The 24,802-nt window shown below is 47.1% G+C and overlaps 1 protein-coding gene across 2 annotated transcripts in view; it reads right to left on the reverse strand.

Moving 5' to 3' along the window:
- The window catches only part of SLIT3 (slit guidance ligand 3), a 617,936-nt gene that overhangs the window by 89,994 nt on the left and 503,140 nt on the right, over positions 1–24,802 (reverse strand). For both annotated transcript variants that reach the window (XM_077137609.1, XM_077137610.1), the window contains 5 exons: positions 22,936–23,007; positions 17,980–18,051; positions 13,673–13,744; positions 2,324–2,467; positions 991–1,154 (listed from right to left, as the gene is read on the reverse strand). In XM_077137609.1, the coding sequence (XP_076993724.1) occupies positions 991–1,154; positions 2,324–2,467; positions 13,673–13,744; positions 17,980–18,051; positions 22,936–23,007 (524 nt within the window). The remainder of the gene's footprint in view (positions 1–990; positions 1,155–2,323; positions 2,468–13,672; positions 13,745–17,979; positions 18,052–22,935; positions 23,008–24,802) is intronic.

Consider the following 24,802-nt stretch of genomic DNA (forward strand, 5'->3'; position numbering starts at 1 on the left):
GACTTTAACATAAAGGACAAGAACAACTTTCAAGAAGCTTCCAAGTCTGCCTGCTGGTCTTCTCCTTGACCAAAGCCCACTTTGGCATTGTCCCCAGGAAAATTTACTTATAGAAGATGCTCTCAGGCAGGGGAGAAGAACTCTTTTTGCTGACACACAGACTGTAAGGGTTGGCTCCAACCTGTCACGGCACCTTGTGCTATCAATCTCTCACCACTGGGGGCACAATCCAGCTTAGTGATTTTTTCCAGTAGAAAAAGACTCAAATGACAGTAATTTTTAACAGCATGTTCATTGGGTTATTGGGTCAAGGGTTATTGTCCTGTTGAGTTGGGCTGAGAATTCACCTGCCATCCACCCCTGTGCTCTTCCTGGGTGCACCAGGGAAGTTTCTAGAGAGAGCTAGGTGGAATGGGAACTGGCAAGCAAGGCTCTGCTTTCTTTTCAAGCACAGTTCTTTAATGTTCTCTCCATAAGCAGAATCTCCTGGTCTGAGATGGAGGAGAGAAGCTAACATAAAATTTTTTTAAGCCCACAATACAGTGTGCACTCACTTAGGGCTATACCAAAGGTGGTCTTACGGGGGATGAGAAGGCTCCCAAGATAACATGTCACCTGCAGCCTGGCCTTGGGTACATTTATTTCTCCATCTACCACTTGGGGAACATGCCTTGGAAACCAAGAAATAAATCTTAGATTCTAAACAGCTGCCCCATTCTCTAGCTGCCAACTCGCCATGGGTTTTGCCTCCCCTGAAACCGCCTCCTAGCCCCCTACCCCATTGCTTTTATTGTATGTGTGTGTTTTATTTTAAATCCATAAGGTAATTGGTTTTCTGCAGGGCTAACTGAATTTCCCCAATTTAATTTGCAAAGATGCGCCCCAGGAGCCATTACAGTGCTCGCTGTCCTCCAGATTGGATTATTGGCCGCTCTGGGGCTGCTGTATTCTGAGTCAGAAAGTGGGGCCCGTCCCCCGTAACCTGATTACCTGAGCAGCGGAACTTCTTGCTCTTGATCTGGTTGATGCGCTTGTTGGAGAGCCGTCGTGGGCTGCTGCAGCGGGCCCCACTGGTCTCGATCGGGTTGTCCTGGAGGTAGTCGGCCAGCCACTTCAAGTGGCAGTCACACACAAAGGGGTTTTGGGCTAAGTGGCTGCGAGAGGGATGGGGGTCGTTAATTAGGCGTGACCCACGGGGCCTCGCTCCACCACCAACCCGCCTGGTGCTGGGTCCTGGCCATCCGATTTCAAGGTACCTGCAAGGCCTGGGCGGGGCAGGCGCTGCATTTGGACAGGATTTTGTGCAGCTGGCACCTGGTTTGGGGAACAGGACTTGTGGCTCTCAGTGCCTGGGGCAGCATTCACTGCTGAAAGCCTGTACCTCTCACCCACACCAAATCTGATGGGCAAAACAAACCCAGTGCGTAGGTTTACACCTACAGTGAACTGCATTCTATTTCCCCAAGTTCAACAATAAGAGGCACATCAAGCAGCTGGCACAGAGACTGGCATTTAGTGAGTATTCCATATAGAGTTATAAGGATTGTCACCATCACTGGAACACCATGGGCCAGGCTTCCCCTGGCTGTGTAAGAAAATGTCTACAAAGCTCCCAACACTGTGCGTGGCCAGGAGTCAGTGTTCAATATAAAGCAGCCTGCTCTTACTCTCTACTGGTTCCCGTCTCTGGTAACAGGAGCAAGTGGGTACCAGATGACTTCGAAGGTCTTTGAAAGCCCCCAGGCTATGTATGGTCAGTCTTGGGGCTAAGATCAGTACTCGCATATGTCCAATTAACTAAAATATCTCTGCAGTACTTGAGAGTAAGGAAATGCTTCCCCAGGAAGGAGACAAAATGCTCCCAGAGTGTCTGTGTCAGTGGCCTGTGGAGGGAGGATGTTTGTGGGCAGGAATGTATTATAAGTAGAGATGGAGCCAGCTCAAGATACAGCAGCAACAGGGATTAAGGGAGCAGTTCTGGAGCAACTCTACTCGGACTCAAATCCTGCCTCTTACTAGCTGTGTGACCTTGAGTAAGTTCTTTGACCTCTCTGTGTCTCAGTTGCCTCACATATAAACTGGTCTGTTGTGAGGCTTACAGATTTTAAATACAGGGTAAGTATTCAGTACCCAAATAGATAAGCTATTACTATTTTATTATTCCATTCTCACTGCAGGCTCTGGAATGCCTCCTGGACATGCTCATTTTGCCTTCACTTTGGGTTTGTTTCTGTGCCTGGGTGTTTGGTGTCTCCTGCAGCCTGGGCGCCTGCTGGCACTCCCAGGTGATCAGTGCCAGGCCCTGCATTGGCAGCATACTCACAGAGTCTGGATGGACTGCAGAGGAGCAAAGAGCCCCTTGCTGATGGTCTGTAGCTTGTTGTCATACAGGGAGAGCAGGTTGAGGTTCTGTAGGTCCTGAAACGTGTTCACCCGCAGGCAGTTGATCTTGTTGGCATTGAGGAGGCTGCAAGCAGAAGAGAGGCCCATGATTCACAGATCCTGGGAACTACCTGTGGAGCAAGGGCTGATCCTTGCAGGGGATGGGCTGCAAAGCACCAAAGCTCATCCATACAGCCTTGGGCTCCTGCTGCTAAACATAGAACAAAAAGTACTTGCATTCTCTGGGCCACCAAAACCCTGATACATCTGGGCATCACACAGCCAGGCCCCAGGACGCTGGGCAATGCCCTGCTGTCCCTTCATGCCTTCTCTTGCCCCTGTGCCCACAGAGGAAGGCAAGAAATTGGCACCCCACGCACTTCACTTTCTGCTTTAGAATTCAGAGTTTCTAGAAGTCTAAAAGAAAAAAAATCATTTGGTAAATTTGTTCTAAAGCTTTAGTTGATTGACTGAGGGCAATTTTGATTCATGTTTCTGAATCATCAATCCCACTGGAAATTGGATGAAATTTATAGGTCACCCTCCCCCCCCCAAAAAAAAATATGTCCATGTGTAGCCATGCATGTACACACAAGCATAGATCCCCTTGTGGACACGCATACACACACACACACACACACATACACACACACACACACAAATACACAACTGTAAGTCTTTCTGAATCATTCTTCATCCTCATTCTAAACACACTTCATCCCTCACTCACTGGTCTTTGGCCCACTGGCCTTCTTTCAGTTCTTCAAACTCAACAAGTTCGCTTTTGCCCTGGTCTTTGAATATGCCCTTTCTTCCATTTTTGATAAGGCTGGCTCTCCTTCTCACCCTCCGCATCTCAGCAGCAGTGCCACCTCCTGAGAGGTCACCCCCTCATCTAGCCTGGGACTTCCTCACTTCCCGTTACTGCCTCTCACAGCTCCCTGCTTATTTTCTTCCTAGAAGGAATATTATCTTATAATTCCTTACCTCAACCTGTGTTTAGAGGATATTTCTGTGTTTTCTTATTTATTGTTTGTCTCCCACATAGGACCATAAGTTCCAAGATGGCACACGTGATATCTGTTTTATTCTTCCTTTTATTCTTAGCGTTTAGCATAAGTATTTGCTAAAACAATATACCCAGCTCCATATGCAACTGGGGGGTGAGGCAGGTCACCCATTCCCCTCCTGCCCTCAAGGGACTCATTTTGCCATGTTTTCAGATGTTCAGACCCTAAAGTATCACAGGAAACTGTCTTTCAGGAACACGCTGACCTGTCCCAAAGGATGCCACAGATTACAGGGGAGCTTTCCAGAATAGGGCTGTTAAATCAAACAAATTCGGTCTTAACAATTTTTGTTATGATCCCAGGCTGGCTACTTATACCCTAGGAACTAGTGTAAAATCATTTCTTTCTCACTCTTGAAAGAAAGTGGGGGAAGGGGGTAAATTAACCAGCAAAAAGAAATGTTGAATTAAAAAAATTTCGATTTTCCAGGCTTGTTCAGAGATTCCCTTGTGGGATTTGGGAGATTTCCAAGAGATTTGGAAGTGGGCCCGGCTTGCCTTAGGAGTCTCTCAATGCCAGGGCCCAAGGGGACAGGCGTTAGCGGGTAACTGGTGAGCTGCCCATGCGTGCTGAATCCTCTTGCCACCTCCCCCCGGCTGAGGCTCCTCCCTCCGCAGACCCCCCTGCACATCCCACACTCAGGCAGGAAGCTGCTTCAGGGGCAAGTGGAAGCAGAAAATGCCTGTTTAATCCGGCTAATAATGGGCAAAGTCCCAAGGGTTTACAGAGATGTTCTCTTGCCTCACAGTGGAAAAAAGTTTGCATTGCTAGAGTAAGCTTTATGCTTTCCAAAGTGTTTTCCTGACATCCTATTATTCTCATAATAACCTGGGCAGATGGGCGGGGCCAGCTTTATGGGTTACAGACGAGGAAACTGAGGCCAAGCGTCTGATGAGCCAGGTCAAGGTCACACATGCTTCCAGGGAACATGCTGGAAGCCGTTATGATAATTTAGGTCTCTAGAGAGTTCATTTTCTTCCTCATGAATGCCTTATCTACCCGGTCCATCTGTCTATCCCCTCTGCAGCATTTCTCCCAAGAATTTCCTGTGCTCTGTATGTTCAGTTTTAGTCAAACCCACTCCATTTTGGGGGCATTCCAAGGAGGATGCTATGAAGCAGAGAAACGGGGAGTGAAGCTTGGGTATCAACGGTCCAGAAAACATAGGCAGCAGGAATGGACCCTTCAGACACATACGTATTTTTGTTTATTTGTTTAAAAAGAAAGACAAAGTATGTATTAGATAGTTTGTTCCAAAACCTAGATATTCAGGATCTTCTGAGGGCATCTGCTGAATCTTGCAAGAAAATACTGAATTATTCAGTAGAGAGACCAGGTCAGAGGTGCTAATCTAAGGGCTTGAGAATAGAATCTTCCCCATGATATATTGAAACCTGCCACGTGCAAACGTATCATTTAACCTTTCTAGTGTTTTAAAAATGGGAAATTTCACACATATACATACACACCCATATTTCTACTTTCTCTTGGGGAAAAAAATTAGGTGCTCTGGCAATAATGAGTCCACTCGAGCAGCTATGGAGTGGCTGCCCCTTTCAAAAGCCATATACTCCCTATTTGCTACAGTCTTCACCATTCCCTATTGTTCACACTTCATTAAATTATTTACTCTACCTTGATGAGATAGGTATTTATGTTTGAGACCTCGGTGCAGATTCATGAGCCCGATGGCTGTACTTGGCTATAGAACTTTCTAGGCACCAGAAAAGGAGCGAGATGGCCAGGAGGAGAAAAAAGTGGCAACTCCACATATTAAATGCTGCTCTGGCCTCCCCCCTCACCTCCCAGGCCCATCTAGACTGCTCTTTTCTGATCCAGATACTTCTTTGTTTCCCTATCGCTCTGAGACTTCTCAGTATAAGATGTTATCTCAAATATAGAAAGCCTCAAAACAACCTAGCTTGATAGAATTACTAGGAAAAGATAGCACCAAGTATAGAGCTTGTGAAGCAGCAGGCAAAAGAAAATAAAAGAGAATAGAGTCTCCTGGTCATTCATTCTCTGCCAGGATGCTTGGCTCCCTAAGGTGAGACACACAGGTGCAGAGAGAGATAAAATAAGCTGCTTATCTGGATTCAGATGCTGAGGAGAGCCTCACTGATCCTTGGCACCATCAAGACCTAACAGCCTGTCCCTCTGCCCCTCTCCTTTGGGAGGAAGGCTGGCAACTACTCAACTCAGTCTGGCTTCCATGAAGGAGCTATCTAGTACTTCAATAGGAGTTGGAGGGAAACTTTAAAAGTACCATATCATAAAGCATATAGAGAGGAACGACTGTTTGAAGTGGGGTTAACAGTTCTGTAAGAAGTCCTGAGCACCTACCTTCTTTCACTTCAGGGGCTGAGTCTCATTCTTTGGAGGGGAGACTTAGGATGCTTTATTTATCCTGATTCAGTCTGCTCTGAGGAGCAGCTGTCTAACTGCTATGTGAAAGAACAACAATGGCAGCTGCCATCTATGGAGACTACAACCACTTGTGCAGCTTTGTGCCAAGAATTTTCCAAAGCGCTCTCCGTGAGTCATCTGATTGCACCTCCCAGAGGCATTATGATTGTCCTCATTTTACCGATGAGGAAATTGAGGTGTGGACAGGTGATGTACTGGACAGAGGTCACTCAGCAGTAAGTGAAGGGTGAAGTGCCAGTTTGTTTGACTCAGAAGCTGTTTCTTAGTCACTCCATGAAATTCACATTCTTTTTCCTTGCCAGATATATGGTGTCCCCTGTTTCTGGGCATGGAAGGCACTTGGGCATGCTTCAGGTGGACAGAAGTCTGGCTGGCTGTAGAAGACCTTGCTTGTCTCTTGGGAGCATAGAGACACCAGGGATCCTGCCAAGTCCTAGAAAAGATCTGGCACTAAACTGGCAGGGCCTGAACTTGAACTTGGGATGCTCACCAAACTGTCATCAGTGCAAGGTGCCAGCATCTTCACTCAGTGGCTTCCACCTGTACAAAGCAGGGTTCCAACCTTCAGGGGTCATTAGCTAAATGCTGATTTGGAAGCTGGTATGCTCCCTTCAGCCTGGGCAAAACAGGGGAAAACAGGCAATAGCATCCCTCACACAAGGTGGGATGAGCCAGCCTGCCTCATTCAAGAGGTCATCTGGTACTCAAACTCAAAACCTTGACACCCAAACAGATCTCAGTCTGATCTACTGTTGGAGCCAGTAAGTTAGATGGTTGGGGGCATATCCTATTTATAAATATTTCCCCAGAAGCAGGTCCAGCCATCTTTTTGGGCCATCTGCTCCTACTTCCATCTCCCAAAGGAGACGCCCAGACGCCGAAACAGTGAAAAGAGGAAGGGGCTGAGATGCTGAGGCCGGGTGAGCAGCAGGGAGCAGGCACATGACTGCGAAATACGTGCAAAGGGCTTGGTGTGGCCAGGCACTCACCAAGCACTTTATAAATATTATCTCATTTAGTCCCACCACAGCCCTGCAAGGTACAGGGTTGTCTCTGTTTGATAGATGACATGTCTGGGACTCAGAGTTTGAGTACATTTGACCAAAGTTCAACAACTAACATGTGGGAGGGTTGAGCTTTGGATCCATGCTATCTTAACCCAAAGTCTTCGCTCTCAACCACCAAGCTACCCTGCTAAGCCATCTGCCTCTCACTAAAGGACTGTGGGAGTCACCTATCACTTATGGGAGGAGGTGGAGCCCATGCTATTTGCAGCCACTCACATCAACTTAGTGGTAATTCTACAAGATAAAAAAAGAAAAAAGCTATGCTCCCGCCAGAGGAAATGAGGGCAGTGGCACATTCGAGAGTGGGAACTCACTTCTATCACCTTCTAAAGTTGATTCCAAGCTTTAGCATTATGAGGGGCTCTGCCTCCCTCCTCTTCGCAAAGCACTTTCAGCTTCCACATGTTCCACGTCAAGAGGTATTAACGCACAGCCTGTTGACTAACAAACATAATGATGCTGCAGAGAGAGGGTATCCTTTTCTAGGAGCCTTCAGAAAAAGCAAGGCAGCAAACAGAAGTCACTGAGAGCCACAAAGCTGGACCTTTCGGGGTGGGAAATGAAATCCCCTGAATCTGGGTTAAATTGGGCTCTTGTGACTCAAGTCTATTTGCTAGTGGACCCAGATGGGCCTCCCCAGGAAAGCGCCAAGTGTTCCCATCACTTGATGTAGCCTTTCACCAAGTATCCAGGTAGTGTGGGGAGTGGGCCACTGGAAGGGAGATGCCAAGCTTGGTCTGTAAAAATGACCCACCACACCCAGTCCCTGTAAACAGGCCCATGGGGCAGACAGAAGACCGCACATGTGGATCCTAGTTCCAAGGCTCCATTTTAGCTACTGCCCTTGGCCACATCTTCTCCTCAGAGGATCGTCCCCTGGAGCTCACAGGCCTTTGCTGCTGGCTTTGGAGAATAAACATCTGCATCAGGTTTAATGATACATTTGTATTAAAATCACTCTGGTAGCCCCAGCAATTCACAAGTTGATTCAGCTTAGTGCTGTCATGCTGGGGTGCTGTCTATATTCTCCATCCCTGCCAGTTGTTTGTGACGACCCTGGTTATGCTCCTCCTCAATCTTGTGTGGTCTTTGTCTGGAAATGCTAAAAGCATATTGCAGGGCGGGCCACGGTGGCTCAGCAGGCAAGAATGCTCGCCTGCCATGCCAGAGGACCCGGATTCGCTTCCAGGTGCCTGCTCATGTAAAAAAAAAAAAAAAAGCATATTGCAAACTCTAGAGTGCAAGATCTTATCAGAAAACCAGTGCCAGGAAGAGTGCAGTGCCCTTTCCTAAGGAATGGGAGAAGCCCTTCCAAGGAAGACCAGGGGTTAGGAAGACCAGCTCAGCCTCCTGCTAAAAGAAGGGTGCTTCATGGAGCCTCTTGGTCCAAGGATAAGTCTGGGCAGTCAGTTTATGCTCCATAAATACTCCCTGAGATGCAGACACATCAGAGGAGAAAGATGCTGCCAACGTCTTTGTTGTGACCATCCCTTCTCTGGTTCCTCCAATTGGAGAATAATTTTTAAAGAATGGGTTCAAAGGCTCTTTGTTATTAAAAAAAAAAAAGTGCCCTCGGCAACTCTGGAAGTATTTACCTCCATTAGACATTGGGCTAACCTATTAGTGAGGATGCCAATTAGGGGAGCTATTCTGGACTCCTGAAGAAGCTGTAGGATACAGAATCAAACCTTCCTCATTATAGTGTCTTCCCTCTTCTTTATTTCTCTTTATTTCACAGAATTTAACCCTCTGCCATCCTATAGTTGTATTTCCATTAGCTGTAGTAAGAACCACTCTCTTGCCTTAGAACATTCACTCTCCTCCTTCCCCTAGTAAATATGGGACAATTGTTTTGACCTTCACCACCCTACTGAGGCTGGCTATGGGGAGGACAGAGCCATACTCTGATGCCACGAGGGTTGTCATAGTGACTCCTGATGTGTGCAAGTGCAGCAACACCACCAGGTGGCCTGTCTGGAAAAGAAGTCCTCCTTCCACTCTCACACACCCAGGAAGGACTGAGGACATGGGGCCAGCAACTGCGCTTCCCAAAGACAACCGGGACAGCTGAAATTTCTAGAGACCAGACAGGGAGAGTCAATTACCTGGCTAGCAGGAGATGAAGCGGTCTTATCCATTTGGCACTTGTCTTGACTCTTCCATCCCCCAACACCACTGTTCTATCTGTCTACCTCTCATCAGTCCTTTAAGAGGAGTAAACCATTTGCTCAATGACGAAGCATGGAACGATTCCAGAATTAAGGGAAGAAACTGTTTCCCAAGAATGCATCACCAAGTAAGTCTGCTTTCACTGCAAGAGGGAAATCTTACCATCCCACCACAACTGGGCTTTTAGATACCAGCTTCTTGATTGCTGTTTCACCAAGTTCAGGGCAAACACTAGTTGGGGGGGATGACAATGAACCTAGAGAAAGTCCCATGGAGACAACAACCCATTGCCTACAGTGAGGTCTAACAATAGGGGTTGATTAATAGCTCAGCAGCACCTCCTCCTTGGCTTGATCCAGTGAGGAGTACCTGCTCCTTGTATCACAAAACTGGCTCTATAAGTCAGCCCTTGCTGGGTCTGAAGCAGAACTCCCTGCCAGGATGGTATTGGGGTTAGGGTTATGGATACTGGTGTCAAGCTGCCCAGCTTCCAACCCCAGCTCCATCACTCACATGCTGAGTGACACTGGCCAGGTTACTTAACCTCTCACTGCATCAGTTTTCCCAACTGTAAAATGAGTCTGTCAACAATACCTTCTTCTTAGCACTGCTGTAAGAATTGAATGAGATAATGCATATAAAATTGCTTAGCAGAGGTCCTGGAGGACATTCAGCATTCAATAAATGTTGGCTGCTATTATGAGTAGCAGAATAGCAGTAGCAGCACTTCTCAAAACAGCCACTGAGCGTGAGCTACGAGGAGTGAAGTTTTACTCGTTGCCCTGTAATTGGCATGCAGTATGGCAAACTCCAAGGTCCTCAGATGGTCTTGTCTGCCTTCCAAGAAAATTGAACAACAGGTGCCTCAACTGTCTTAACTTACTCCAGCCCCAAGAGAGCCTGGCTTGGTTTAAGACCTCCTGGAGCAGGTTCAACATCCACCGTGGCCAACATTTACATGAGCGCCTCCACTTTGAATGACTGCACTCCCTGGCTGAGACCTTCCCATGCATGCCATGCCACCAATGAGGGCTAAATGAAGGCTATTTATTCCCTGGGGGAGCTTTTACCGTACAGCTTGCAGCTGTCCATCAGAGGAGGCAATTATGGTCCTGGCAACACACTGGCCACTTTCCTACCTTGGGGGATGATGGAGTTCTAAGCTATGAGGCAAGGAACTAGGGTGATCTGGGGGCACACCCAGCTGGCTACCCACCCAGGGTCACTACCTCTATAGCCATCACAGAAGCCCAGGAGTCTGGGTGGGCAGGAGAATGGAGAGGAGCAGGAGGGTTTGGCCTGTGCTTCCAAGGAAGAGGAGGACAGATCCTGTGGGAAGAGGGCAGGTCACCTCTCTGGGAATCCAGTTGCTCCAATCACAGGGTTGGGAGCACATGCCACGTGGCATGTTGTATCTTTACCTTGGTTCTGAATGCCACCATATGGGATATTTCAGTTCTCTGAAGGTGAGGAGGGAGTCTCATAACACAACTCTTCTTTTCCAAATGGGCACCTGACTTACTCCCTAGGAACCTATTTTAAGGAGGGAAGCTAACAGACTGCCTTGCATCCTCCAAGGATAATTGTTAGTAATAAACAATGAATGCCTTTATCAGTGAACGACTGCAGGAACAAGACTGCTTAGGATTAATCAAAAGAAGACATACCATCCATTTTTAAACATATGCATGTTATAATAGACTTTTTTTTTTTTTTTGAGTTTTCCAGAATCTATTATTGAGGTTTAATATAAGAACGTGCTTTCTAAACTTATAACTGTGCAGGTACAACTTAATGCAGAAACCATAAGCAAATCAATACTAGGAGGATTTGTCAGAGAATGCATCAGCTGGGTAGGAGGCTGTGTTTGGAGTCCTAGTGTTCCTTTGAATGCTGAGACTTTGGAACTTAAACTAAAGGAGGTGACTCCTGAAGGCTCCAGAGCACAGGGTATCAGGTTTAGGGGGCATCTTGCAGGACTCTTGAAGCTTGTCCCACATGGACGCAACTGCTCTAAGAAAGTCTATGGCCATCTTAGTGTCAGCTGTCTTTCCAAAGGAACATGCCAAGAAAACCACCAATGAGACTGTATGTACACATACAAGTGCTGGGTGATTTTGATGAGACAGCTGAGAAGCCCAGTGAAATGGGGTGGGGAGCAGGACAAGCAAGTTTGCACGATGCCCATTTTATTACTGGTAGTATTATACCAAGTACCAGAGAGGAAATGCGAGGCAGAGACAGTTTGGCTCTGTGATGTCCAATAATTCAAGAAACACACAGAGAGAAGAAAACACACAAATCCCTCACAAAAAGCCTTCAAGTCAAAGTAGAGGAAATTACCCAGACGACCAGGGTTTTCTAATCAGAGCCCTCTTATCAGTGTGTCTCCAGTCTAACAAGCAGAAATCCAATCTAAAGCGAACTGAACGCTAAATTAGATCTAATCAGGACCCGCTTTCAAACTCTTCAACAGCAGGTCAAAAAACAAGAATGGTTACTCAAGTCCCAGTTGCTGGTTCTTTCAGGCAAGGGAACCTGCCTGAGTTGTGTCAATTCTTTGCCTTACCTCCAGCTACTCAATTCCATCTGCTCAAAATGGTGATATTAAACTGGGGTTGCCTTCCCAGCTCAAGCAAAGTCCTGTTAGTCCTATTAGCCTCACAAGTGCTGTCAGCTCAGAGCTGGGCTACATTTCCTTTTTGTTAAATAAGCATTTGTTAGTCTTTGCCACAGGCCAGGTGCTGTAATGCACATCATGTGTCTTTTAATGTGTGCAAGGGCATTTTCCTTCCCACACAAACAGACAGATTGTACAAGTACCTTCACACCAGCTCACCGAAATACAACATCCCCAAATCCATCACCAGGCGGAATGCTATTGCTGCTCCTCTTTCAAGGGATTAATAGCTACAGTTAACTAGCCGTATGGTAGCAGTTATAACTTACAGTTTCTTTGCTACAAGCAAAGAACACCATCTGTGAAAGTCCCAGCTCCCTGCGGAGCCCAGGCATGTCATTCTAACTAATAGCCTTAAAGGCCCACTGAGGGCTGGGACCTCTGAAATACAGATATGAGCACACGGAGATACACAGAGTGAGACAGCCATGGAGGGGAAAATGGAGAAAGACACAGAGAAAAAGATCAAGATGTTTCTGTCCCTTGAACTTGATTTCACCGAAACAAGGCTGCCTAGTGTCAGGTGTTGCCTGGGATCTTGCTATGCATCTCAGCTTGTTATGCACCCTCGGGACAGGATGCACTTTACTGCAGTGTCCTAGGAGAAGATGTCCAGGACTGAGTCTTACAGGACGTAGAAAGGGTAGGGAGGAAATGCGTGAGAAGGGAAGGGCTGGAAGAAACATCTCGCCTCTCCTTTCTTGAAGGGTCTTTGGGTTCCTGACTTCCTGTCTCCATCTTTGCTCCTGCACCTCCTATCCCTTCCTGGGAACCCAGCTGGACTACGTTGCCTGCAAACTTTACTACAACTTCTCTCAACTGCACATGGGAAGCAGAGACCCCAGGCAGCTCCTTGCAATCTGAGACTTGGAGGTGATTTAAAAAGACGCACTTACACACAGCTACACTCCTCTACATTCAGATGCTTATCTCCACAAATACACATCAGAGGCTGTGAGCATTCTGAGAACAGAATCGTGCAGGCCCTATTCAGGCATCCATGCCTATTTTGCTGCGTGACTGAGGACGGATCATTTTCCTCTCTCAGACTTGGTATTCTCCATTGCTCACAGGATACTCGTGATCAAACCAACTTTCTACAGATCCCAATAGGAACTGTGATGTTCTGGAAGAGTCACGGGCTTGGATGTACTCACACATTACTCCCAGACTCATAGCACATGCTCATAGATGCTACAGCTGCCTTACCATAAACCGGAGATAACTCTTCCCGATCATAAAATCCTAAAATACAATATGAGTTGAATTCTTTTCCTTACCTCTCCCCATCATGGTTTCATCATCTTCAAACATTTAAAGTCAAATGACCAGAATGAAATAAACCCAATTAAACAATCCCAAAGCTTAAAATTGGCGGCAACAAATCTTCCTTTAAATTAAATAACACATCTCCCCCCCTCAGCCATATCTTACCTAGATAACATCACATGGGCAACTGATTACGCTCTTCTCTAATTATTTCACCACCACACCTCTCCCCAACTCTTGTTCCAGTCACGTGTCTATCAGCAGCTGTTTCAGCTTTTGCAATGGAATTTAATTTGAGAATATCTTTACCCCTGAATTCCTTGGGCATCCTTGCAAGATGCTTCCTCTCCTTGAATTCAACTCCTTCTTAATTTCTAGCCCCTTAACCTCTCGTTAGTGACTCATACCTGGGCCAGGGACTGAAACTGTATTATTTAGGTTTGTTCATATTGACCTCTAGCCCCAAACTCCCTGGCTCTCCTTCCACAAAACAAAAACAAACAAACAAACAAACAAACAAAAAAACTTTTCAGGGCATTGCTCAAAGTGTGCAGGACAGAGCCTGCCAACAGCTTTGGAGACCTGACCGTATCAAGGTCACTACTCACAGTAGCTGCAGGGACACCAGCCCGTCAAACAGTCCCTTGGCAATCTCAGTAATCTTGTTCCCATAGAGCACGCTGAAAGGCAGCAGGAAAAGACAGCAGTCACCATGGATGTGAGGACACTGCAAACACTCATGCTTGCAAGCAATCACCTCTGCTAACTGCTCACTTTGGGTGTGGGATCTCAGGATGCCCCTTTTCCTGGCTTATCTCATCCAGCAGTTGTCATGCATACAAGCTCCATGTAAACGCCAGGGGGAATGCAGCTTTAACAGTGGCCCTGAGTTGGAGCCAGTCTCTTCCCTTTCATTTCCCCTTCCAGGGAACCAGTGAGACAGATGCAGGCAAATGCTATGAGAGGAGGCTGGAGGGGGGCAAGCTGTCCAGGGGGCAAGGAGAAATGTACTCCATCCTGTTTCATCCCTGGGCAGCCCAGCCAATAAATAATCCAAACAGGAAGAAGCAGTTCCTCTGTGGTGTCTTCCTAAGCTGCTAATATGACTCACACCCTGGCAATAAAGAAAGTGTGTGGGAAGCTGGTTGGTCCTGCGCCTTCTCGTCTTCAATGGGTATTGATCAGGCTGAGCCCAGCCTATCAGATGTTTCCTTTTAATATCCCATGACATCTTAGGAATTCCTGAGCTGAGTCCTTTAATTATCCATCTAGACAGGGCTTTGGGCATTAGGGGCCATACCCAGATGGCTCAGGGGCTGCTGAGTCAGAGACTGGCTGAAAAACTAGGAAGCAAGGAATCACTGTCTTGTGATGATGGCAGCCTCAACTTTCCATCCCCTTCTCCTGTGCTTTGCAAGTACTCAGAAACTCGGAACCATTTTCCTCCTCTCTCTTTCAGACCTACAGTCTCACTATACTGGTGCCTCCAATTCATGGACCAGGTCTTTGGTGACTGGTCTCTTGTGAGGCCTGTGGAAGAATCTGCTGGGTCTGCCTCTCCTGTCCAGCACAGGATCTCTGGGTCTAGGCCTTGCTGACCCTCAGGATAGGCTGCTCTCTGTTCTCCTGAAGAACCTCTCTTTGTTCTCCTCCAAATCATTAACTTTGATGTCTCTTAGGCTTACTCTCTTCTAAGACCAAAGAACCTAAGCTAAGGAAGGTGGTTTTGGTTTACTTTTTTTAAATCTCCTTTTCGATCCTAAAGTGCACTGAATGCATGTAATATTCAGTCTCCCCTTGGATTGCTAGTCCAGCCTATTGTGCTTCTTTGAGGAGGCAAAATATTAGGATGAGGAAATAGTAAATGGGTGCGATAAACTCAACCTTCTATTTCCAGAAGCCACCGGGAATGAAAAGTTGGCGTTTCTCATAGCCTGCGGGCATGTTTCATTAATGTTTCAACAAATTAATGACTAAATAAAAGTCAGCATGATGGCTCCAGCTCACATTTGTAATTCATATTAATGTTCTACCACTCACGGTGCCAATTGTAGTAATGTCACTGTCTGCTTGCTCGTCTCAGCCGATGTCAGGACTTCTAGGGTATCAGAAGCTGGTGGGACAGTGGGGGCAGAGGAGACCTTGCCATGCCTGTCATCCTCAGTCTGGGATGTGTCTGAGCTAGGACGTCAAAATGCTCACCGAAGGGCTAATGTGGACTGAAGCTCGCCTGTCTGTGCGGACACCTCGTGGTATCTGAGTGTTGACTGTCTGGCTTTCCCCCTAGATCTTTCCTTGACTGCCTTCTTCCCACCTTCAAGTCTGAGTGCCACTGTGTCCTCCTTGGAGAACTTTCCCAGAATATTGCAGTTAATGTTCTTCACTCTTCCCACACAGCTGCTTGCCCTATTTTCATAGCAGCTAGCATTCTATCACATTATATTATTTATAGATTAATTTCTATTAAAAATCTCTGTGCCTGCTTCACCTGAATGAAAGTATGTGGGGCACCGTGTGGTTTGCTCATGGTTGGATTCCCAGAGTCTAGATGAGAACAGGGTCTAGCACTACACATATCTGTTGAGTGAATGAATGGATGGATGAATGAATAAGGGTATGGTGTAAAGGCTCTTCAACTCCCTTGACTGGGTGTGTTTTGGTTCAATGGAAAGCTCCTGAGGGCCGTGGTTTCGTCTACCAGTGCACTGCCACATTTTCCATGCTTATAATGCTGCTTGGTACACAATAGGCATCTACTGAATGTATGAATGAGTAAATTGGGGTGGTGAGAGGTGCTTAACAACGCCCAAATGTATTTCAGAATTGGTTAGCGGCATGCCATTTTCATGATTGGGAACCAGATTTTGAATTTATTTTCCTGTAAGACAGGCAGCATCTTGCTGCCCCCAGCCTGTTTCCAAATTTTGGAAGAGGGAAACCAGACAAGGGGAATGGGAGCATGTGGGCACGGATAGGATCCTGGTGGCAGGTGGCCCCTTTCCCTTTCCCTCTGTGTTCTGCAACACAATCAGGAGACACTAATCTCACTCAATCCTGTCTTTGATATCCCAGCCAGATGTTCTACTCGATAAATGAAACTAAGTTACTCTGCAAGCAGCAAGCAATAGCCAAATCAGAGAATTCTGTGCTCTGTTCTCAGCCCCTTCCCAATGGGATGGGACTGGGGGGGAGATATATGTGTCTTATTACCTACCCACACATAAATCCAGCAAAAGGTTACACAGAAAAGCAAGGAGTGGACAGCCAGGTGCTGAGCACCCTCACTGCTGCCTGGTGGGCAGGCCACCAGACGATATAAATAGTATCAACTGCTGACACTCACTGTATCTTATGCCATACTTGTCACGTCATCTCAAGAGACAGTATAGCACGGGGAGTAAGAATGTGGGTTCTGGAACCAGACTTCTTGGTCCCAAGTCTTGCCTCTTCCACCTGTTTCTGTGGACTCTGGATAAGTTATATTCATTTATTCCACAAAATTATGTTTTTGAGCAATAAACATGTGCCAGGTACTGTTTCAAGTGCTGGGTATACAGCCAGCATCAAGACAGATTAAACCCTTATCTTTGTGGGACTTTTTATATTACCCGGTGTCTTCAACCACAAAAGAGAAACGACAATAGATTCTCTACTGTAAGGTCACTGTGATGATTAGACTTCTAGAACAGTATCTGGTATGGAGCAAGAACAGTATCTAGTATGTAACAAACACGCTGCCAGCGTTTGTTGTTGTATTCATGAACATCATTATTTGATTTCTCTAGGATGATGTGTCTTAGGCAGGTGCGATGGATTGAATTGGACTCCAGCTTGGACGTGTCCTTGGCCTTGGTCTGCATTCTAGTGGGCTGGACCCATTGTAAATAGGAGCTCTTGAAGATGTTACTTCAGTTAAAGTGTGGCCTCACTGAATCAGGTTGGGCTTTAATTTGGATTATTGTAGCCTTGAAGAATGGAATTCAGACAGAGAAAAGAGCCGTGGAATGAAACTCAAAGTCAATGGAACCCAGAAGAGAAAGGAAAAGATGCTGCTGTGTGCTTTGCCATGTGACAGAAAAGCAAGGGCCAAGGATTGCCAGCAGTCAGCACCAGAACTCCAAAGTTTTTGACAGGATGGGGAGACACCCTAAATTTGAACTTCTCCTAGCTTCAAAACCATGAACCAATAACTTCCCATTGTTTAAAGCCAACACTTAGTGTGGTGCTTGTCTTAGTAGCCAGGAAACTAAGATAGCAGCAGAGATTTCAGTATATTCATGTTGCCTAGAAACAAGCATAGAAGACTCACGTGATATTCCCTACTTCACACCATGAGTCACTGATGAATCAAGACAAGACTCTATGCTTTCCTGTCCCTGTGAGCCTCTGGGGAGCAAGGCTTTGGTCCCACCCAGCGGGCTGCCTAAAGGTTTCATAATTAAGGAAAGGTAAGGCTGTGGCAGGGGGTGGATGCTTTTCCAGAACAATGGTCATGAAGTTGGGCCAGAGAAAAAGCTTGAAAACCAGGGGAATTAAAGTAGCTCCTTCGTTGACCAAGCCACATTAAATGGGGGAGGAAATGAGCACTTCAATAAACACCTATTACAATTCTCTCCCTACCTTCTCTCTAGAGACAGCATGGCTGCGGGATGGGAGGGGGGAGCAGGGTTAGAGCAGAAGATGCATTTGAACTAGAAGCCAATAACTGGGAAAGCTGCTGGACACTTAATCAATAAAAATAATGCATTTGGGTTGTAGAAATATTCCCCAGGATCAATTTCCCCTGAAGAATTATCTGTTTCTTTTACCAGGTTGCCACAAGTGTGTAAAGGAACATAAAGCCTTGATAAACACCCCTGGAAAATATGGACGTGTCCCTCTCCCATCCCTGTGCGCATCAGCACTCCCCACTTACAGTGATGTGAGGGATTTCAGGCCATGGAAGGCGTCGGGAGCGATGTCAGATATCTGATTCTTACTGATGTCTCTGCAAACATGAAAGGGAGAGTCTGAGAACATGGCTTAGAGGTATGATAAGGCCATTCCAGAGGGCGAATGGAGCATTGCAGGCATTCAAAATGATGGGAATTAATTTATCCATCGATTTATTCATTCATTCCTAGTGATTCATAAGGCAAGAGAAGGAGCTGGAGGAAACTTCCATCCAACAGCCCGTGATAATAAGGCACCACGTTTGCACCATAGTTCTTGGTACGAAGTAACCAAGTAAGGAACGGCACGAGAGAAACAGGAACGGGCCCGGCACGAGAGAAACAGGAACGGGCCTCCCCCTGGATTCCTTCAGACACCCTCTTCCTGCCTCAGGCCTCAGCACGCGTCTATGTCTCCTGGAAGTCCTGAGTCATTTCGCCTCCCCAGGGACTCTTCCTCCCGGACCTGAAAGGAGGTCTACAGCCGTGACTTCAGTGTCTGCCTGTTTCAGTGCATCCTCCGGGCCGGGTGATGTGAGCACATCACGGGACGCTCACGGGGTGCCTCTGAGACACGATTTGTCACCGGCTACGCTCCCCTCACAGGAGCACGCTCAGGGCGGTGACGTCAGGAGCTCTGGGGTCATGCGAGGGAGAGAGACGTGGCGTCAGGGGACTCTACAAACTCTGGGCCAGGGGGCAGCGAACCTCGCTGGCTGGTGCCCAGGAACTTCCCTGACCGGGACTGCTCCTTAGAGGCCCTAAGGCCACTTTCTGGCATCTAGGGGACTTCTGAGAACCAGCCTCCAGTTTTTGCTAATAGCCTTTCATCCAGGGGGATTTCTTTTTCTCAGAATCACTATTAGCTCAGGGATGGCCTCTGGGTGCTTTTCACTGGAAGGGGAGAAGCTCCAATTTACAGTGACAACAAAACCTCTCTGGTTCTTTCCCTTTAACAAAATAAATCAATTGGTCTTTGCTTCCCTGCAAAAGAGGGAAAGCTGGGGTGTTGGAGGGTCAACAAGGAGGCAAGGGAATATGGAGACGGAAGCACGTCTTAGCAGATTCTTAAGCAATTGCCTCCAGCGAGGCCAGACACCCCAGCAGCCCCCCAGCTTCTCAAGCATGTGCAGTCTTTCCCTCCTCCTCCTCGCCTTCAAAACGGCTCAGGGCAACCTTCACCTAGGCCTCTGCTCCCTTCTCTCCCTTTTCCAGAAAGCCTGTGAGTTGAAAGATACTTCACAGGTTAAAGCCTCTTAGGCACAGCTGTCGAGCTTATCCCTTTAGCTGGTGTGTTCGCCTCTAACAAATCCACAGATGTGCTTGCAAACTTGGCAGCTCACGCCCGGCTTTTCTTTGACTCTCCATTTTCACATAAGGTTCTTAACAAGCAAATGCCCCAGGATTATCCTAATCTCACCCCCACTCCACGCGGCCACCTACCAAGGCATTTCAGGCAAGCATTTGGGGTCTGTTTTCAGATTAGACTAGTGGGGGGGGCCTAGGTGGACTTTTTTTTTTTTTTTTATCTTGGGATGCCCCTTCCAGGTGCTTAGACCATTTTAGCCTGCAAGAGCGAGTTCTGCAGCCAGTGAGGGGAAACTGGAATTCAGCCCACTGCTAGACTTTTGACCTTTGCTCCCTGCCGCCTGCGGTGAGATGACCTGGAGATGGGGGGTGGGGTGGGAGTTGGTGAAACCACAGTTTAGCTGGGAGTCTAAATTCCTAATTCTGCAGGAAGGAAAGAGTAGCCCTGAGAGGCAAAGGGCCTGGAGGCACAAGTGATCAGAAAGAGCTATTTAGGGACAGAGGAGGGATCTCAAGCCTCCTGATGGTTGGCTCAAGGCTCTTTCTGTTACTTCCCCACGCCGGATATAGAACGCTGTAGCCTCGGACAGGAAGGCAGACCCGGCGAATGCTTCACTGCCTGCTGGTCTCCATGACTGACCTCTTCCCAGGCTTCAGAGGGATGGTCCTAGAACTGACCCTGGGCATTCAGGTCACTCTTGACCAGTGGTTCTCAAACCTTACTAGGGTGCTTATTAAAATGCATCCACAGACTGAGTGGGGTGGGGGTGTGCATAGGAAATCTGCATATTTAATAAATCTCCAGGTGATCCCCAGCAGGTAGTCCCTGGGGCATGCATTGCTTTAGCCTCTGGTTAGCTGGGGAACCCACCCCAGTCCCCTGGGGCTTATAAACTGGAATGACCAAGAAGGGATAGTCTTTCCAGACTGTTCAGAACAGAGGTGGCAAATCCAAGTGCCCTATAAGGACCAGGCAGGGAATTTAAGTGCGAAATTATTTGGTTTGTGTGAGATAGGAGGAAATCCTGGAGCCTGAGCAAACAGCTCTGTCCAAAAGCACGTGAGTGAAAAGATCCCTTAGCACACCATGCTGAGCAAACAACACAGGTTTGGCTGCAGGGTGTCAGTGCTACCATTAGTTAACCCTTAAAAGACAAGGGGTCCTCTCTAGGGCCTTCAACTCTTCTTACAAATGCTTCTCTATGCTGATGCTATTTTCCACCTGAGAATCTTCTTTTATTCTGTGATGACTACTAAGTACAGATAGGACAAAAAAGCCATTCATTAATGGGGAATTCTTGTGTGTGTGTGTTTTTTTTTTTTAGATAAGAGTGAGATGTGGTTCTGTCATAATCTTCCTATAAGATATTAGGGATAAACAATTCTGCACACCTAGGAGGAGGAATTCACACTTAGGGTTTTAAAATCCATTCTCACCAAGGATCCCACTTCTCTCAAGCCAATGCACATCAGCCTGGATTTCTGAAATTCTGTTAGTCAAAAAATTTTTAAGGAGCCTCTCTTCCCTGCCATCATCCTCTTGGGAAAAAACGGGGCAACATAATAAATATCAGTAGCATAAGAAATGATCAAAAATTAAATTCACTTTCCAGGTTGTGACTGAGAAGGTCTTATGAATTTTGAATGCCCAGATCATGCCAACTCCAACAGGCTGGAGAAAGGACAGTAAAACATAGCCAAGCTTTAAATTACCTGGACTTCACAAAAAATTAGAGCAGTAACTTAAGTCATGTAAGAGATATAGGTTGGGGCAGTGACTGAACTTGTCATTTTTCACTGAAATTACTATCTGGCTGTATAATCAAGCTGGGCTTTAAAAATGAATTGGGGGGGGGTCATGGAGAGTGAGGGACACAAGGAGATTAATGGCCCATGGTTTTAAATATTAAGGTCTATATTTATATACCTCCTCCACAGGAAAGCTGCCAAGGGAAGGAAGAAGTACATGCTTAGGGCTGGCTCATTATATTGGTCCCACTTCGGGAACTGCACCAGGAGAAAGTCTTGTTTGGTTTGGATTTCCAGGGAGATGGGAAGTCGGCTTCTTGAGATCTGAGAGTAAAGCCTACCAGTACCACTGCTTCTCAAGGATGTTTCTTTTAACATAAACAGAATCGGCCAGCACACCTTTTTTGATGTGGACCCTCTTACTCAAGGAAAACCAATAAATCAGCCTGCAATGGAAGAAGCAAACAAGATCAAGTCCATGCATATTCCTATCTGCCCTGTCTCTTCATTCTGTTGGGGAACCAGAGAGAGTAAGGAAGTGGAATGGAAACAGCATCTTGATGATCAGGTTATAATAAATGATTTCTTAGCCAAGAGCAGGGAAAGGAATCTCCTCCCAGTCTGTTAATACGTATGATGGCAATGGTAGGGCTGTTTCAGAATTTTACTAGCCTCCCCTTAGCCATCACCAAAGTCAAGGGATGAAGAAAACAGTGACATGGGTTTTTTAGGCCAAGTCACCTTCACCTCCCACGCAGTTCTGAGTGACTCACAGAGCGGTGCTCAGGCCCATCATGTGTTGGTGAAGGGTGGGGATGCTGACGCTGCCACAATGACTGGGATGAGGGGCTGATGCAAAGAGGCTGTTAGAGGCCACTGTGGGAAGGAAGCTACAGCAGTGCAGTGGGGTGGTGGAAGGAGGGCAGTGATGCTGGCTACAGCAGCGATGGGGTATCAGGGATCATCAACATCGAGTCATACGTTCTTGGAGGATGAGAACCCTCCAAGGCTCCCTATCTTACTTGGAATAGGATAGAAAGTCCTTTCTGTGGTCTAAAGGTCCCATGTGATCCAGCCCCTACCTACTTCTCCAACACAATTCCCACCGCTCTCCCCCTCACTCATTCTACTCAAGCCACACTATCCTCCTTGCTGTTAAAAACAAACAAACAAACAAACATGCATGCATGCATGCTCCTAGGGCCTTTTGCTTGCTCTTGCAGCTTGCTGGGACACTCTTCCTTGAGGGAGTCTCTTGATTTGCTCTCCCCCTTCATTCAGGTTGCCTGCACACCCACCTAAAATATCACCATTCTCTGTCCCTTTCCTTCCTTTTTTCCCAGTACTTATCACTTTCTGATATTTGTTCATTTTCTATGTTCTCCCACTGGACCGTTAGCTCCATGAGAGCAGAACTCGTTTATTGCTCACCGACCCTAGCACAGGTCTTAGCACACAGTAGATACTCAGCAGGTGTTGGTTAAATGAATGTATGCAGAGTTGGAAGGTTGTTGGTGATGGTGGGTCAGGGCCATTAACAAGCGGCCACTGAAGCTCTGACGGTGGGCTCCTGTCATCCCAGTCAAGGGACAAATATAAATGGTGACTTGGGTTTTTAGGTCAACTCATCTCCACCTCCCACACAAATAATTTTACTTTTCTCTTGTTGGAGAAGCCCTTAGTATAACACTGTCCAAGCCCACACAATCTGAGTAGAGCACCTCTGAGCCTTACCTCCCCATCTTAGGAGATCATTCCAGGTTTGGAACTGAATCACCCAGGAGGGATGGGATACATCCTGCCAGGTGAGCAAGTTCCCCACCACCCGCTTACATGTCACCTCCTCAAACTGGGGAACTCATTTCTCCCCAGAGGAAACTCACATTCGCTTCAGTTTCTTGTATTGGGTGAAGGCTCCTGCAGGGATGGATTTGATGGAGTTCTGTTCCAGGCGTCTAGAAACAGAGAGAGAAGAGTCATTTACCCACCCATCTGTCAACAAATAGTTACAGAGGGCCTACTGCATTCTCTGGCTTTGAAGACGGGATGGTCTCTCCCATCACAGGACTGACGTTCTGGTTGGGAAAGGAAAAGCAAAGACTGCAACAGCAGAGAGCTCACATTCTGGTTTATGGAACACTCATCCAACACTCATCAACTCCTCTTGGAAAAAGCTACAAAAGTTGCCTTCTTCTTGAGGATTCTTGGTTCTTGCTTACTGAAAACTCCCTTTTGGAGGCAGCCATCTTCAGAAAAATCCCTGCAAAGTTAAAGAGGTTAAGGGAAGAAGAAATAAAAAGAAATGGACCACAGGCCAGCAATGCCCATTTGTCATGAATCCACATCATTTTTCAGTTAAAAACTCAACCACATTGCTATTTAGGTACTATGCAGGTAGAAACGTCCATGGCTAACTTTGTTTCCAGGCTTTTCTATGGGCTATTCTGATGTGGTAGAGAATCAGCCCTAAAGTCTTTAAGCTCCTGGGCTGGCATTCATCAAACTGACTCCATGACATCCCAATGGCACCAGGAGCTCAGACTGGACTTCTCCCCTGGCCTGCTGCTGTCATCTTCTGTGGCTTTAATCTCTTAGGGACTTTCCCGAAATGTTTCCTCTCCTATTATTCTGGAAAGAACAAGAGACACTGCAGTTCCCAGGCCCAGAACTTCCTTGGAGAAGAGGTCACAGGGAGTGAGTGAGCATTTCCATTCTTTATCCTTTCATCTCTCAAATGACTTCCCATCACAGAGAACAGGTGTGGTGGGAAACCGGCAGGAGTGGGAGGCGGGGCCCCTATTAGAGATGATGAATGATGCCTTGGCCCAGGCTGAGGGCTCCGCATCTCATCCTCATTCATCTCTACTCTCTCCAAGGTGCGGATCTTTTCATCACCTCCTCATTTGGCACTGATGCTCCACAAACCCTCAGCTGGGAAGGCACAAAAGAGGTACTAAGGGTGAGGGTGGGAAGCGGGGGGAAGAGAGGAGAGGAACTGGCTCTCTCTGAAACTACATCGAGTGGGTGCACATTTCTGGCTGGGACGCACCCATCCATCCTGAAGAGTAATCCCTGCTGCAGAGTAGGAGAGACAGTCGTATTAATTTGTGCCTCTGCGATCTCATCTTCACCGGGGCAACACAGTATTTGTTACTGGAACGGCTAATGGAGCAGTTTGCCAGCAATTTTCCCATTTCAAACAACATCTCAACTGCTAATGTGGAATGGTTTGTCAGGCCTACCCATAACACAGACAAATCACTCTCCAGGCAAAAGAAAGTGGGGGGCAGGGGGAGGAGAGGAAGGGCGGGTGAGAGGAGAGAGGGAGCATCAGGAGAGATCATTCTTGGCTGCTGGATGAATAGCGTCTACAAATGAGACTGCCACGGTCTATTAACAATGCCTTTGTGCCCTGCTGGAGGGGGGCGGGGAGTGTCCTTTATTGGGAATGTGATCACAGGCTTCCTGAAAGGGCCTGGTGGGCAGGGTCCTGGCTGACTCGCTTACAGAAGGCCAAGGAATCTGGGCCCAAGGTCTTGGAGACTGTGGGCTACTGTATACAGCCACCCATAGAGGCAACAGACTTGGGGCAGACTGCCTTGATTGAGACGGTCCAAGGATATTCTCGTTTTCCAGCTGGACAAAGAGCTCAGCAGGGATTTCTCAGCCAAAGCTACAGCTCCATGGATCTCTAGGGTTGCCACTCAGGTAGTGAGTGCTCTCCAGGAATTCTGTGATTCACCTGCCACT

This window comes from Tamandua tetradactyla, chromosome 20 (assembly GCF_023851605.1).
Source record: "Tamandua tetradactyla isolate mTamTet1 chromosome 20, mTamTet1.pri, whole genome shotgun sequence".
Taxonomy (NCBI): Eukaryota; Metazoa; Chordata; class Mammalia; order Pilosa; family Myrmecophagidae; genus Tamandua; species Tamandua tetradactyla.